The sequence below is a fragment of the Rhamphochromis longiceps genome, linkage group LG14 (genome assembly GCF_057381845.1).
Source record: "Rhamphochromis longiceps isolate RC_006_pf linkage group LG14, R_longiceps_female_GT1.1, whole genome shotgun sequence".
Classification (NCBI taxonomy): Eukaryota; Metazoa; Chordata; class Actinopteri; order Cichliformes; family Cichlidae; genus Rhamphochromis; species Rhamphochromis longiceps.
In genome coordinates this window covers 27236093-27251806 of record NC_140570.1, presented here as the reverse complement: position 1 = coordinate 27251806, position 15714 = coordinate 27236093, and the positions used below count along the sequence as shown (strand labels likewise).

At 41.2% G+C, this 15714-nt stretch overlaps 2 protein-coding genes across 2 annotated transcripts; both read left to right on the top strand.

Moving 5' to 3' along the window:
• Positions 1-10633: 10633 nt before the first annotated feature.
• LOC146654239 (extracellular calcium-sensing receptor-like) lies at positions 10634-15491 on the top strand. Its single transcript, XM_085380780.1, has 7 exons — positions 10634-10711; positions 12784-12914; positions 13059-13155; positions 13917-14040; positions 14192-14664; positions 14744-14824; positions 15135-15491. The coding sequence occupies exons 1-7, from the start codon at positions 10634-10636 to the stop codon at positions 15489-15491; spliced, it is 1341 nt and encodes a 446-aa protein (XP_085236906.1).
• Positions 10928-12729, top strand: LOC146654240 (extracellular calcium-sensing receptor-like). Its single transcript, XM_085380548.1, has 4 exons — positions 10928-11063; positions 11805-11905; positions 12053-12607; positions 12676-12729. The coding sequence occupies exons 1-4, from the start codon at positions 10928-10930 to the stop codon at positions 12727-12729; spliced, it is 846 nt and encodes a 281-aa protein (XP_085236674.1).
• Positions 15492-15714: the final 223 nt, after the last annotated feature.

Genomic DNA, 15714 nt, shown 5'->3' with positions numbered 1-15714 from the left:
CAAGGTAACTGGCAACCACAAGAAGCACGCAATAATGGCTCCACATCTAGGCAGCCTTACAACCCGAATTTTAACCCACAAGGTAGACAAGCTAGAGGTGCAAATTTAGCTCAGTTTTCCAGCAGCCGCAGACACCCAGAGCAAAAATGAATTTGTGTATTTCATTTAACACAAAGGGTGAAATGTTTGCTGACACTGATAACAGCTTATGTTTTTTCTTTGCTATGCACCGACATCATGGAGAAGGAACAGCCTCTGTGTCAGCTGGACGCCTCAGCAGAGAATGAACTCAACATCCTTTTTGTCCGGTACTCTATGTCACACACTGTGCCAAAAAAAAAAAAACGTGTACAGACGCCACTACCAGGTAATCCCATGACTGGGAGCCACACTTTTGTCTCTCTCACACTGTTCAACAACATGATAACTGCTCACACCAGTGATTTATTGACTGCACACCTTATCACGCACAGCTGAAAAACAACAAGCCAGTATATGTCAAGCAATGTCCCATTTCTGCCGAAAAAGCCTCAGCCCTAGATGTCATCATAGGAGATTTATTGACTACAGGAGTAATAAAGCCCACAGTATCTCCATATAACACTCCTGTCAATCCTGTGCCAAAGCCTAACAAACCTGGCGTATGGCGTTTCATACAAGACTTAAGGCAAATTAATGCAGTCATTATGCCTCTGCCACCTCTCAGACGTTCCCAGCATATTGACATCTATTCTATCCATAGCTATACATTTTACCGTGGTGGACCTGTGTTCCGCCTTTTTCTCAGTACCTGTGCATGAAGACACACAGCCGTTATTTGCATTCACACACAGAAATAAGCAGTACACTTGGACTCGTTTGCCCCAAGGCATGATAGACAGCCCTGCGGCTTTCTCAATGGTGGTCCGTGCTACCCTGGACAGCTTCACTCCTCCGGAGGGCTGTACTGGATGACCTCCTCCTCTGTGCTCCGAGTGAGGAACTATGTCAAACTGCTACACACATGCTTCTCCAGCACCTCCAACAGACTGGCCACAAAGCATCAGCAAAGAAAATGCAGTACTGTCAGACTTCTGTTCAATATTTGGGATTCACACTGTCTCACGGAAAACGTTCCATGACTGCAGACAGGGTCAAAGCTGTGACCTCCGTCCCTCGGCCCACTACACAGAAGGAAATGTTGTCCTTCTTAGGCATGGTGAACTATTGCAGACAGTGGATACCAGACTGTTCTTTTCATGACCACATTCTGCGTGACTGTTGTAAAAAAGACAAGCCTCCTCGAATACTGTGGTCCACAGAAATGACTGCCTCTTTCAATGCATTAAAGGGAGCGCTGACCTCCGCCCCTTGTTTGGGTCTGCCTGACTACCACTTACCATTCCATCTGTATGTCACAGAGAACGGCACAACCTGCACAGGTGTACTGGCCCAAGAGCATGGCAGTGGCTACCGTCCAGTAGCCTTCTACTCAAAGGTGTTGCCAGCAGTAGTTCAGGGAATGCCGGCCTGCCTAAGGGCAGTAGCAGCTTGCTCTATCATGATAAGGGACTGCGAGAAGCTCACACTCTCACATGACACTATTCTACACACCAATCACCAGGTCACGACCATTCTAGCAAACATAACTACACAACATATGACTGCACAACGTCGCTCAGGTTATGAAGCTACACTGACCTCCACAGCAAACCTCACCATAAAAGCGAGCAGCACACCCAATTCGCCAGCACATTTATTGATCCATATGCTGTGTTCTTCTGACCGACAGGATGGCTCAGACAGGCTTGACGATCATGACTGCATGACACGTATACAGGAATCCACAGCACCAAGTCCAGATTTAGAGCAAACACCTATCCCAGACTCAGCCACGGTTTATGTGGACGGGTCCTGTTCAAGGCCGAATGACAACTCATTTCTTTGTGGCTATTCAGTGGTGACATTGCCTGACATCATACTAGAGGCTCACTCATTACCATTTCACTCAGCACAAAAAGCAGAGCTCATGGCTTTAATACGCGCCTGTGAGCTCCATGTGGATAAGCGTGTGACAATTTACACGGACAGCCGCTATGTTGCCTCCTGTGAGATTCCTGACACCCCTCCCCCACCCATCACCTTCACTCAATACCAGGTTGAGATGCAAATGAGGAGACTTCACTCAGGCAAGTCTGCTGGACCAGACGGAGTGAGTCCCCTTGTCCTCAAGACCTGTGCCCCCCAGCTGTGTGGAGTCTTTCATAAACTGTTTATGCTGAGTCTGAGTCTGCAGAGGGTCCCGGTGATGTGGAAGACATCATGCCTCGTCCCTGTACCAAAGACGCCTCGTCCCAGTGGCCCCCAGGATTACAGGCCCGTGGCACTGACCTCCCACATCATGAAGACCCTGGAAAGGCTCATCCTGGACCAGCTGCGACCCATAGTAAGACCACATCTGGATCCCCTTCAGTTCGCTTATCAGCCTCGTCTCGGAACAGAGGACGCCATCATCTACCTGCTCAATCGTGTCTACACCCATCTGGACCAGCCGGCGAGCACTGTGAGGGTCATGTTTTTTGACTTTTCCAGTGCTTTCAACACCATCAGGCCGACCCTCCTGGGTGATAAGTTAGCAGCGATGCAGGTGGATGCTTCTCTGGTGTCCTGGATTGTTGATTACCTGACAGGAAGACCACAATATGTACGTCTCCCACAGTGTGTGTCTGACAAGGTGATTAGCAACACAGGGGCACCACAGGGGACTGTCCTCTCCCCCTTCCTCTTCACCCTCTACACCACAGACTTCAGCCACTGCACAGAGACCTGCCATCTTCAGAAGTTTTCTGATGACTCTGCGGTGGTTGGATGCATCAGCAGGGATGATGAGACAGAGTACCGGGCTGTGGTCGACTCCTTTGTCACGTGGTGTGAGCAGAATCATCTGCAGCTCAACGTGGCAAAGACCAAGGAACTGATCGTGGACTTCAGGAAGACCAGGAAACACTTGACCCCTGTTTCAATCCAGGGGGTCAGTGTTGACATTGTGGAGGACTATAAATACCTTGGAGTACACATTGACAATAAACTGGACTGGGCTAAAAACACCACAGCACTTTACAGGAAGGGCCAGAGTCGTCTCTATTTTTTGAGGCGACTGAGGTCCTTCAACATCTGCCAGAAAATGCTGAGGATTTTCTATGAGTCTGTTGTGGCCAGTGCGATCCTCTATGCTGTTGCATGCTGGGGGAGCAGGCTGAGGGTCGCAGATGCCAACAGACTTAATAAACTGATCCGTAAGGCCAGCAATGTTGTGGGGATGGAGCTGGACTCCCTCAAGGGGGTGTCGGAGAGGCGGATGCTGTCCAAGATAAAGACAATGTTGGATAACACCTCCCACCCACTCCATGACATGTTGGTCAGTCACAGGAGCTCGTTCAGTGAGAGACTGAGATTACCGAAAAGCACCACTGAACGACACAGGAAATCATTCCTGCCTGTGGCCATCTCCCTGTACAATGCATCCACTTAACACACTGTTTGCTGCTACAGCTACACATGTTTCTTTTCCAACTATTTATTTATAAGTGACTTATGTATGTATGTATGTATATATATGTATATATTGTACTATTCTTAGTTAGCGTATTGTCTGTCTTGTCTTAATGTTGGTTTAAAATGGAGCACTGTAACAAAAAATAATTTCCCCCAGGGATCAATAAAGTATTCTGATTCTGATTCTGATTCTGATTATGTGTTTGGCGTTGTACATGACTTTGGCACATTGTGGAGACAAAGAGGATTTAGATCTGCTGATGGAAAACCGATTGCTAATTCTGATCTTGTGCAGAGACTTTTGCAGGCTATACAGCTGCCATCGGCTGTTGCAGTTGTAAAAACGAAAGGACACAGTACAGCTGACACAGACGAAGCAACAGGTAATGCCTTAGCAGACGTGACAGCCAAGGCTGCAGCTGCATCACAGCTCCCACCTCCACAGGAAGTATTATCTGTGCCCCTACAGCTGCCACTTGTTACACTCCCAGACTATTTAGACACAAATGTTGATTTAAAATTCATACAAGAGCAAGCCTCTGCATGTGATTACACCTATTGGGAGAATAATGACTGTACCTTAGATGACAGAGATGGCCTATATAAAAAATCTTAAGGGTTTGATTACCCTCCCATCTTGCCTACTGCCAGTCCTTGTCCGACATTTTCACGGTATGAGTCATGTCGGACAAAGAGGGGTAATAATGGCAATAAAATCAAAATCAAGATTTGTAATTGAGAAAACATCACATGCAGTAAAAAGCATATTAGCAACCTGTCTAACATGTGCACGAACTAATGTAGGGAGACCAAAAGCGAAACATCAGCATTTACCACAACCAGATTTTCCATTTCATACATTATGACTCCATCTGCAGTAACCAAATTATCTCCATTTGAAATAAGACTATTTCCAACACCATGGTCAGCTTCCAGAGGGGCACCGCTAGTAGAAGGTGATGTATATTGCATTGTCCGACTATGTTCACAATCTGGTAGAAACACTGAATAATAACTATCAGAAAGTTTGTCTTTCTCAGCCTCTCCCCTCCACAGTTCCACCAGTGGAGACAAGGAGATGCGGTGTTGGTGAAGTCGCTAAAACCAAGGACACTCAGGGAGGCCGCGCGTTTTCCAGCCCCCAGACTGTACTGGCAGTGACGAAGAACCAGCATCCTCACAGACGGACAACCTCAGTGGATTCATGCCAGCAGGGTTAAGACCAGCCCAACCAGACCATCTCAGGCGTCGGATCAAGCAGACGACGTCTCCGGCGAGCCAACGCCCGGAACCAAAACAAATAAACACACAACGGGTAGATGACATCTCCGGCGAGCCAGCGCCCGGATCCAATACACCTACACACACGCAATCACTGATTAACACACAACGCCTGAAAGAGCCAAGACTCAGAGAGCTCTTTGATGCTTCACCTGAACAACAACAAGGTACTCAAACATCCAGCAGGAACAGAAAGCCGAGAGTACCACAGGATGTCTAATCTGATAAAGCTAGACTCATTCCATCCTGATAATGGAGAAAATGAAATGCCCATTGTCATCATACGACGCTTATTCTATGTCTCTCTAACCTGGGACCAGGCCAGAAGACGACTGAAGAACTGTTTTTCTTATATATTTAGGTTATTTATCATATCTATCGCATTAACTTTAGGATTTTTCTTTGCTATTTTGTATTGTAGACTGCAACCATGTTCACATTTCTGCAGGTCGTATTTTGCTGACAATACCTCATGCTCCATTTGGCAAGACACCAACCTAGTACGCTCCTTACGTTCCCTAAAATCAGTAAATGGCAACATAGACGCCACTAATAAACCATTTTATGCGCCCTCTAGAGCAGGAGTCAACTCCTGGTATGAAAATGCCAGAACAGCCGCTCGTGATTTAGGAAACAGTAACTGTTATGTCTGTTCAAAGGGTAATCCAGAACAGGTAATAATAGGATACCCCATATCCGGTTTCCCCCTCACTGAGGGACTAGAGAAAATCGGCGGAGATAATGCTCTCCTTAAAGACACTTTACAGTTGACTCTGAGCCCTCTCGACTGCTTACTTAGACACACACACACACCAACTAACCCTGAGACTCCATTAGGCGAATTATTGAAGTTATCTGATGACACGGCAGGGACCTGCGCCCCAATGAAACGCCCTAAGACTAGGTTAAAGCCCTCACTACCCCTAGGACAGATCCCTTTCCATTTTAATACTAGTATGATATGTCTGCGCAGACTAAAGTTAACTGGCCCAGACACACACATAGATTATACAAAGGATAACTATACATTTTTCTCTGACTCCCCAGGTGCACGCTGTAATGAGACATGGCTAGCTGTCTCTGTGGCTGAAGTTTTATCATATCTGGAGGAACACACACACAGTTCAAGTTTGAGCGGAGAATCGATCATTGTTCCCCCAGAAGGTGTATTAAATGATACTGACTGGGGGGAGTTAGTTAAATCACACATGGTCACGCACCTAACTAGAGCAATCCCTAACGGTTATTGGTTGTGCAACAATACTCTTAGACTAGCCTTACCTGTTAATTGGACCGGTACCTGTGGTCTAGTGACCGTTGATGTATGCTGTACTTTCATTCCCAATAATACCGCCCCTAACGGTTCATTCACACAAGCTATGAATAGACTTGAAGCATTGAAGATAGAACTAATTGCCAATACAGGCCACGGTCAGTGGCTAGATAAGTGGCTACAGGACACGTTTGGAAAATGGAAGGAACTAATTGTAGCCTTTGTAACCGTTGCCGCATGTTTTCGATAATTATTGTCTGTTGTGTGATACCATGTATACGCTCTCAGAATTTTTGATATTAAGCTTACTCGAAGGACTAGTTACATTTATGATTTGTTTCACATTTATGATTTGTCTTTATATTATGTTATTACATTCTGTCTTTATACTATGTTATCATTTCATGATAAAAGGAGGGAACTGTTGTGATATTTTGATACCATGGTAGCATTTACAGGATATTGTTTTATAGTGATATTATACAGGAAAACTGTTACTCAATAAGGCCCATTTACTAGTTGTTTTTCTCTTTCTCTGTGACCCAAGAATTGATGTGTAAGACTCACAGGCTGGTACCCCAAGGTCGAAAATACCACAGAGACGAGACCACTTCCTTACTCCCATCCTCCCTTCTTTATCTCCTAGAAAAGAGCTTGTTAAAGGCCAGGTGGTTTGTTTCAGAATTCACTAATGAAAGAACTCTGTATTCTATGTCTAGGAGTGTATTTTGCTGGAATGATCATAAATTGTAGCTGAACTGATAAACTACACAAAGGATACTTCTTTGCTCAGAAGGCAGGAAGACGTTTCCTTATTTGGTCTGTACCGGTTTGAACTGAGAATCTGCTGACACACGAACCTTTTTTTTCCTCTATATAAACTGTTGTATACTGAATAAACCTTTGAGTTGATTTTGGAAGAGCAACCTGAAGCAGTTTCCGTGTCATTTTGTTCTCCCAAGCTACTCCCGGCGCTGTAACTAACCTGCTGAACGGCATACCTGAGCTTACTTTGAATAATTAATTTTATACAGAACTCTGCTTATCGGTGCTCACGCCTTGGAGGAAACCCGATCCATGGAGAAACCCGGGACGGAGATTTCTTTCACTCAGGTTGGTAATAAATGTATTACATGTATAAGAACAAGCGTCATGTTAACAAATGATAGCCGTACAGTAACTTTTATGCTTATTGTAGCTGTTAGCTAAAAACGCTAATTTAGCGTAGTTTGCCCTGGATTCAGCTTTGACAAACAAATATGATCGACTGTTTCTAGTAGAATTCCAAAGTTGTCATCTTCTACCCTCTCAGAGTACCCCCTCTGTATGCTTGCAGAGACCCCTACAGTAGGGAAACATGCAAAACGGTGTCCAAACCTTTGTGTTTTAGCTTTATTTATGTCTTACACAGCATCCCAACTCTTTAGCTAACTTAATAACATTAGCTAAAGTGAATAGTTAGTATAATTCATTAGTGCAGCATTACTGGATCACCTCTGTTTGAAGTGATATAATATGATATACAACTATCACTGTTTAACTACCATAATAATTCTTAGAGTACTGAGTGCATGCTTAATTAGATTTTTTTTTTTTAAAGCATACTGCTCCATTACTATGTTTGACAGGCTGAAGTTGTCGGGTCACCTCCTAAATCGACCATCTTTTACAGGTGTTTTGTGCCAGAAATGGAGTGTCCACTGAAGACTGAAGATACTGAATCTCTACGCCTTGCCATTGATCCCTCTTGTGCCTTCATCTAGACAAGAGACATTAACTTAACCACTGTCATATGCTCTGTACCTACATCACCTTCCCTGACAGTTGTAGCTTGGCTCATCTGAGGGTGAAATTATAAGAATGTGTTATTTTGCAAAGTGCTCTCTAGGGTTCCTAAATAAAATATGGCATTGAAGCCATTTCTTTTGAATTAATCCCTTCTTCTTAAATATAAGAACCTCTTCTGGTTTTAATGGCACTTTGGATTTCCTTACTTTCTGTTCCACTTCCAAACCCAAATAGATGCTGACAAGCTGCCACAGTAACATGGAAGAGGGAAAGAAGTTGGAAAGGACTACAACAAATAAACCTAATGCCTAACAATGAAAAATGTAAAATAAGAACAACAACAATAATAATAATAATAATAGTAACAAGTTTTTAGTTTCTTGTTTATTCCAAATGATCATCCAGATGTCTGTGACATGTGATGACAAACACCATAATGGAAGGCCTTAGTCATCACATGCTTAAACTCATCATATATTTTTGCATATGCTGAACAGGCAGTCAGACATGCTGTAACTGTGTGGTAGAAAACAGCATGAACACCATACGGCAGGGGTCTCAAACTCCAGTCCTCGAGGGCATGGAAAAGTTGCATGACACTGGCCCTTGAGGACTGGAGTTTGAGACCCCTGTCATATGGAATATGACAGGTGTGGTTGAGCTGCATGAAGACTCTGAAGTTTCTGTTCTCTTCTGGCAGGACAGTAATGTGGCCTTGTCCTGTGAGCCACTGTAAGGATGTTCTTAGAGTAGAACTGGACTGTCACCGGCCTCAGGCTCTTCACCCTTTTCAAAGACAAAGCAGTCATTTAGATAAAATATTAGATATTGTTTACCTGTAAATGCACAAAGAGAATTTAGAAATGTAATTATTGTCAAGAGTGAACAAGCGCTGACAGTGTAATCTATAGCTGTGGCCAAACGTTTAGAGAATGAGAAGTGTTGTTTGCTTATTTACAAAGTTTACTGTTTCAGTTATAGTTGTATATCATATTATATCACTTCAAACAGAGGTGATCCAGTAATGCTGCACTAATGAATTACACTTTAGCTAAAGTTATTAAGTTAGCTAAAGAGTTGGGATGCTGTGTAAGACATAAATAAAGCTAAAACACAAAGGTTTGGACACCGTTTTGCATGTTTCCCTACAGTAGGGAAACATGCAAAACACCCAGTTTATCTGCAAGCATACAGAGGGGGTACTCTGAGAGGGTAGAAGATGACAACTTTGGAATTCTGCTAGAAACAGTCGATCATATTTGTTTGTCAAAGCTGAATCCAGGGCAAACTACGCTAAATTAGCATTTTTAGCTAACAGCTACAATAAGATAAGATAAGATAAGATAACCTTTATTAGTCCCACACGTGGGAAATTTGTTTTGTCACAGCAGGAAGTGGACAGTGCAAAAGTTATGAGGCAAAAATTAGAATAAGCATAAAAGTTACTGTACGGCTATCATTTGTTAACATGACGCTTGTTCTTATACATGTAATACATTTATTACCAACCTGAGAGTTTATCTGCTGGTCATTCGACATGACTAATGACTTCTGAAGTCTTAATTCAGCTCAAGACGCTGTAGATTCCCGCTAGTAAAACGTAGTTCTATTAATCTGCGCTTGAACCGGAACCGGATGTAAGTTCCAAAAAAACTGAATTTTGGAACTGAAATTGAATTGTAGAACTGAAACTGAATGGTGAGAAGTGAAACTGAAATTATTCGAGAGCTGAATTTTTAAAGGATAAAATGCAGTTTCAAAGCAAATTAATTCATTTTCAAAATATAAAATTCAATTTCAATTTAGTAATGATCACTTTCAAACCATAAATTGAATTTCAAATTAGACTAATTCAAATTCAGTTTTCAAAAGCATTTATTCAAGTTACAATTCAGATTCAGTCTGAGCAATTCAAATTCAAATTTAACTTATTCAAATTCAGTTTCTGATGGCACAGATTTCTGCCCATACAAGACCAGGTACTTTTGTTCCAGAAAAGATTAAAATGGCAACACACGGTCAAAAAACTGTGTTGCTTCTAGCTTATCCGACTCCCCGACTACTTAAGCATAAATACTTAACAACAAACATGTATATTTCTTCTTTTAATCATTTTACCACTACCAATAAACTATTCTTTAATTGCTCTAAATTGCTTCATCTTACCATGATGATTGTAAAACTCAGAAAAATGGATAGAACAAACGGAATCATTCTTATTAATTTCCTGTGTTTTTGTTTTAATATGTATGACATATTTTATTTTTGTTACCCCTAGGATGACAGTGTTTCAGTTTAATAACTCAAGGTTCAGGTGAACTGTGTTGCATGCAGTTTGCTGTGATTGGGTCATCTTGTGATGACTCACACGAAATGATGTAATGTCAAAAAACATGGCAGTTTTTAATGCACCTCATGAGCCTGTCACAGACTCTGTTGGAGGAGTATTTTTCTCAGCACACATAGTTTTTATGGGGTTACAGTGGATTATGCATTGCACCCTTTTTGATAATTGTGTTTGGCTGCTTTTTTGTATCTTTACTTGTCTTTGTATTGTTTGCGCTGATGTTCCTCAGACTGTAGGTGAAAGAAAACTACTGAGTGTGGAGGGAGATGCTGTGACACAGCCTGGTTTAAGGATCAGAGAAGTGAGAAACGTTAGTTCTAATTTACCTCAGTGTGTAAAGCTGGGAGGCAGCGAGCTCTTAGCCTTGCACTCTGATGGCGATGTTGTCATTGGGGGTTTTTTTCCACTGCATGTTGCATCTAATCCACAGTACAGCTACAACAGCAAACCCCAAACTACACCTTGCAGCCGGTGAGTGCAAAGGTACTGTTAATATCTGCTGATTTTGATACTATTTCCATGTTCCTATGAGGTTGATTTCTGTATGATAAAATAAATACTTTTTCCACTTTTAATTAATTCATTCATTTTTTTAAAGCTTTTATCAACGGGGCTTTCGTTGGATGATGGCTATGATATTTGCAGTGGAGGAAATTAACTGTAATTCAAGTCTGTTACCAGGTGTTAAACTAGGCTACTGGATTATGGACAGCTGTAACCACATCCATAACAGCCTGCAGGCTCTTCTGTCCTTACTCGGTCACTCTAAAGCTATCAGCAGTGTGGTAGAAAACACAGCAGAAACTGACAGTGGTATTGAAATGGAAGCATTAAAGACTGGTGAAACAACACAAAAGGAAAGAATGCTAACACAAAAAAAGGGCTGTATTAAAGCTAATACCACAATGCTGAATAGTCTTAAAAAAACTGTAAATGACATAAAAGTAAATGCAACAGAAGAGACAAAAGCAAACCAGTCATCCACATGTCTGTATTATTCTCCTGTGCCTGCTGTGATTGGTCTTGCATCCTCTTCCCCCACAAGAGCTATAGCTCAAACACTTGGACCTTTTAACATACCACTGGTAATACACCACACAGCTTTGTTTTTTAATGTTATATACTTGATTTGTGTTTTCTCTCAATGATAAAAATGAACTCACTTTCCATCTAGGTGAGTTATTTTGCCACTTGTACCTGTCTTACTGACAAGCGCTTGTATCCATCATTCTTGAGAACTGTGCCAAGTGATGTCTTTCAAGTTAGAGGTCTTGTAAATCTTGTCACTTACTTTGGTTGGTTCTGGGTGGGCACACTAGGCACAACGGTGAGATCAAAATCTTTTTTAAGTGCTATGACATGACTTATAAATCTTTCATATATATATATATATATATATATATATGTGTGTGTGTGTGTGTGTGTGTGTGTGTGTGTGTGTGTGTGTGTGTGTGTGTGTATTTATTTATTTATTTTTTCAGGATGACTACAGCCTTTATGGCATACAAGCATTCTCTATTCAATTTAGAAAAGAAGGTGGGTGTGTGGCATATCACCGCACTATCCCAACATCACCCACAGTGGCTGAGATAAAAGAAATAGCAGACAAGCTGCAGAGTTCAACTGCTCGGGTTGTGGTGGTGTTTGCTACAGAAGTGGAACTGCTAGATCTGCTTTTAGAAGTAAGTATGTTTGTTGATTTATTATGTGATTTAAAATAAAACTTTATACTCACATTTTTTTCACATTTTTGATTTTATAAAACTATTATAAGACAGAAACTGCAACATAAATTGTGTCTGTTTTCATGATTACATAATATTATCCAGCTTGCTAGGAGGAATGTGACTGGGATACAGTGGATAGCAAGTGAAGCTTGGGTTACCTCTAGCCGGCTAGCCTCACCTGAATTCCACCCTCTCCTAGTGGGAACACTGGGGTTCTCTTTCCCCGGAGTCAACATCCCAGGCTTTCAAGAGTTTCTTTTGACTGTCCGACCCTCTCCCAAACCAGGAATGGAATTTTTCAATATGTTCTGGGAAGAACATTTTGGTTGCAAGCTAGAATTTGAAAGCCAAAGACCCAAAGACTATGAAGCAAATATTGTTGATAACTTCACTGATATGTATAGTTTTCACTACAACAGGAACGGAGATGATTGTTTATTTAATGGGAGAGTGGAGGAAAAACCCGTGTGCACAGGTTCAGAGGATTTGCGATACACTGACAGCAGTTATAGTGATGTATCTCAGGTTAGAATTTCCTATAATGTGTATAAAGCTGTGTACACCATTGCTCATGCTCTTCACAAATTTTTGAAGTGTGACTCAACAGGACTAAATGAGGGATTATGTGAGATGCACAACTCATTTGCAAATGGTCAGGTAAGTGAAATTATAACAAAATATACCATGAGGATAATGTATACTTTATACTTTATTGATCCCCGTAGGGAAATTCCTCTCTGCATTTAACACATTCACTCAGGGAAGCAGTGTTAATGTGATCTCATGTGTTTTTGTAGGTTTTTAAAATATTTTCTAATGATCTTTTCTTGTAGTTTCTTCAAGATCTGAAAATGGTGAATTTCACTAACCAGTTTGATGAGAAAATATACTTTGACTCGAATGGAGAGCCAGTCCCGCTTTATGACATTGTTAACTGGCAGGAGAGCAGCAAGGATAAAATCAGGTGGAATGTAATACTTCCGCATATAATTGAACAGTGAACGTAATCACCAAAAATATGCAATATTTCTATTTCATGATGCAGTTCTATTGCATGTATTATTTGGTTAGAATGCATTTTGAAATAATTTACCGTTTTTTATCATAGCTTTATCAAAGTTGGAAGCTATGATGGTTCAGTTCCACAAGGACAGCAGTTGAAGATAGTGAAAAACACTATTGTTTGGACAAAAAAGCAATCTCAGGTACGTCAGAGTTAACCTCAAAATATTTATTTTTGTGCCTTTAAATTATTTTTCTTTTACTCTGGACAACAATCTCATAATTCCACTATGTGAAATAATGAAGTTTCCAATCCAATCTAGGATTTCCAATCATGCCAAAAAGTTGGTTCTGTTAATCTGGACATAGTGTTTTTAGTGGGAGAAATGTTTCATCACTCATCCAACTGACTTCTTCAGTCCCACCTGACTGCAGGTTTCCTTACATCTTTCACCATTTTACAATGCTGTGATTGCAGCCATTCCCCAACTCTGCGAATAGTATTCATGGCCATTGATCAATGATAGACAATTATTTGATCAGTGGTTGTTGATCAATTGTGAACAACCACATATTGATGATCAAGAAACTGACCTCACAGCTCGTTGTTCATTCAGTGGGCTAGTTTCAGTCATTGAGCAAAGGTACTGTTTACAAGGTAAGGAACCCTGCAGTCAGCTGAGACTGAGTGACAAAACTTTTCTCCCACTGAAAACGTTACATCCATGTCAACTTTTTGGAATTTACATACCTGGATGATTGAGCATACATCAAGATATTTCATTATGTCAACTCTTAAGGACAAAACAGACAAAACAAAACAAAAAAAACAAAAACAATACTCATTTCTTCATTTGTTTTTTTTTCTACTTTAAATGGGGAAAAGTCTTTGATACACCATGTCAGTTTGTTAGAAACTGCATATCAATGCCCGTTATTAAACCTTTCTGTGTTCCTTGTTCAGGTTCCTGTATCTCAGTGTAGTGCTCCATGTCCCCCTGGCAGCAGGCAGGCCACACGCCAAGGAGAGCCCAAATGCTGCTTTGATTGTTTGCCCTGTGCAGATGGAGAGATCAGCAACCAGACTGGTAGCCTATATAAGTTCAAACACACAAACAAACAATATCCTCCTTTAGCATTATGTAGTGCAATCAAGAAGGTCATTACAGTAACAGAAATGTTGCAGAGTGGAAAAATTATGAAAACGTGATCATATATCTGTTTTATTTGTTCCCAAAGGTTCCAGTGAGTGCACAAAATGTCCTGAGTACTTCTGGTCAGACAAAGAAAAAGTGAAATGTGTTGCAGGGGAAGAAGAATTCCTGTCTTTCAGTGACACCATGGGAATCATCCTGGTTGCACTCACCCTGTTGGGATTCTTACTGACTACCATCATCACCATTGTCTTTCACAGTTTCCGCTATACACCCATTGTCAAGGCCAATAACTCAGAAATAAGTTTCTTGCTTCTCCTGTCACTCAAGCTCTGTTTCCTGTGTTCTCTGGTGTTCATTGGTCAGCCCTCTTGGTGGACATGTAGGCTCCGCCAGGCAGCATTTGGGATCAGCTTTGTCCTGTGTTTGTCCTGCCTCCTTGTTAAGACCATTGTGGTCCTCCTGGCTTTCCGGACTAATGTACCTGGTTCCAGGGGTCGGAAGCTGTTTGGTACATCCCAGCAGAGGATTCTGATCATCTGTGCGACAGCTCCTCAGGTAGGACGAACAGTCACTGTCATTTAAAGATCAGTTTGTGTGTTTCTGGTATTCTTCTATCATCCTATCCTCCCCTCAGATTTGTCTCTGTTCTGGCTGGGTGTTGGGAGCACCTCCCTTTCCATTCAGGAACCCAAACTACCAAGCTTTAACTGGAAAAGTGAGTATGAAGAACTGAAAATCTGAATTCTGTAATTTATGTTTTCATATTGCCATCAACCATCACAAAAGCCAGTAACACACAGTAACATAGAGGAACCAAACATAATGATTTAAAATCTCAGTGTATTCATTCTTGTTTGAAATCCTTAGTCTTGTAATTTATTTTCTTGATTTAGTTGATATTGCCATGAACCATCCAAAAAGATGGAATTATCCATATCTGTATCTATATTTATATATGTGGTAAGAGACAAATAAAAAATATTCATAAAAATATCCCTGTTTTTATACTTGTTTAACATCTTTAGATTGTGGTGGAGTGTAAAGAGCCATGGCCTCCTGGGTTCTATCTGCTCCTCGGTTACATTGGCCTACTGGCCTTTGTCTGTCTTCTCCTGGCATTCTTTGGACGAAAGCTACCGGACACATTCAACGAAGCAAAGTTCATCTCCTTCAGCATGCTGATTTTCTGGGCTGTGTGGATTTCTTTTATTCCAGCTTATGTCAGCTCTCCTGGGAAATTTTCTGTGGCAGTGGAAATATTTGCTATCTTAGCATCCAGTTTTGGATTGTTACTATGTATATTTGTCCCCAAATGTTACATTATTTTACTGCACCCTGAAAGGAATATTAAGAAAGGCATGACTGGGAAATATCAAAGATGAACATTTATATTCTCAGTGTTTGTGAGAGTAAACAATTTATACAGTTATCATATTTTAATGTGAAAAAAAATTAAATGTCATATTAGCATTACACTATTGTTAAAAGCTTTTACTTTCCAACCTTGATTTCAGCATTTACTCTGTCCTTCAGGGAGCATTGTTTAAATGAAAAGGGGGGTTAAGCCACCATAGAGTAACCTTTTTAAAAAAAACAAAAAACATT

What these genes read in the sequence shown, in the direction of transcription:
- LOC146654239 (XM_085380780.1), top strand. Translation starts at nt 10,634, where the DNA reads ATGTTGCATCTAATCCACAGTACAGCTACAACAGCAAACCCCAAACTA. An exon ending in CCGGTGAGTGCAAAGGTACT is followed by an intron (nt 10,712 to 12,783) that starts GTTAATATCTGC and finishes CTTTTCTTGTAG; the next exon opens with TTTCTTCAAGATCTGAAAAT. An exon ending in AGCAGCAAGGATAAAATCAG is followed by an intron (nt 12,915 to 13,058) that starts GTGGAATGTAAT and finishes TTTTTATCATAG; the next exon opens with CTTTATCAAAGTTGGAAGCT.
- LOC146654240 (XM_085380548.1), top strand. Translation starts at nt 10,928, where the DNA reads ATGGACAGCTGTAACCACATCCATAACAGCCTGCAGGCTCTTCTGTCC. An exon ending in AATGGAAGCATTAAAGACTG is followed by an intron (nt 11,064 to 11,804) that starts GTGAAACAACAC and finishes CATCACCCACAG; the next exon opens with TGGCTGAGATAAAAGAAATA. An exon ending in TGCTAGATCTGCTTTTAGAA is followed by an intron (nt 11,906 to 12,052) that starts GTAAGTATGTTT and finishes AATATTATCCAG; the next exon opens with CTTGCTAGGAGGAATGTGAC.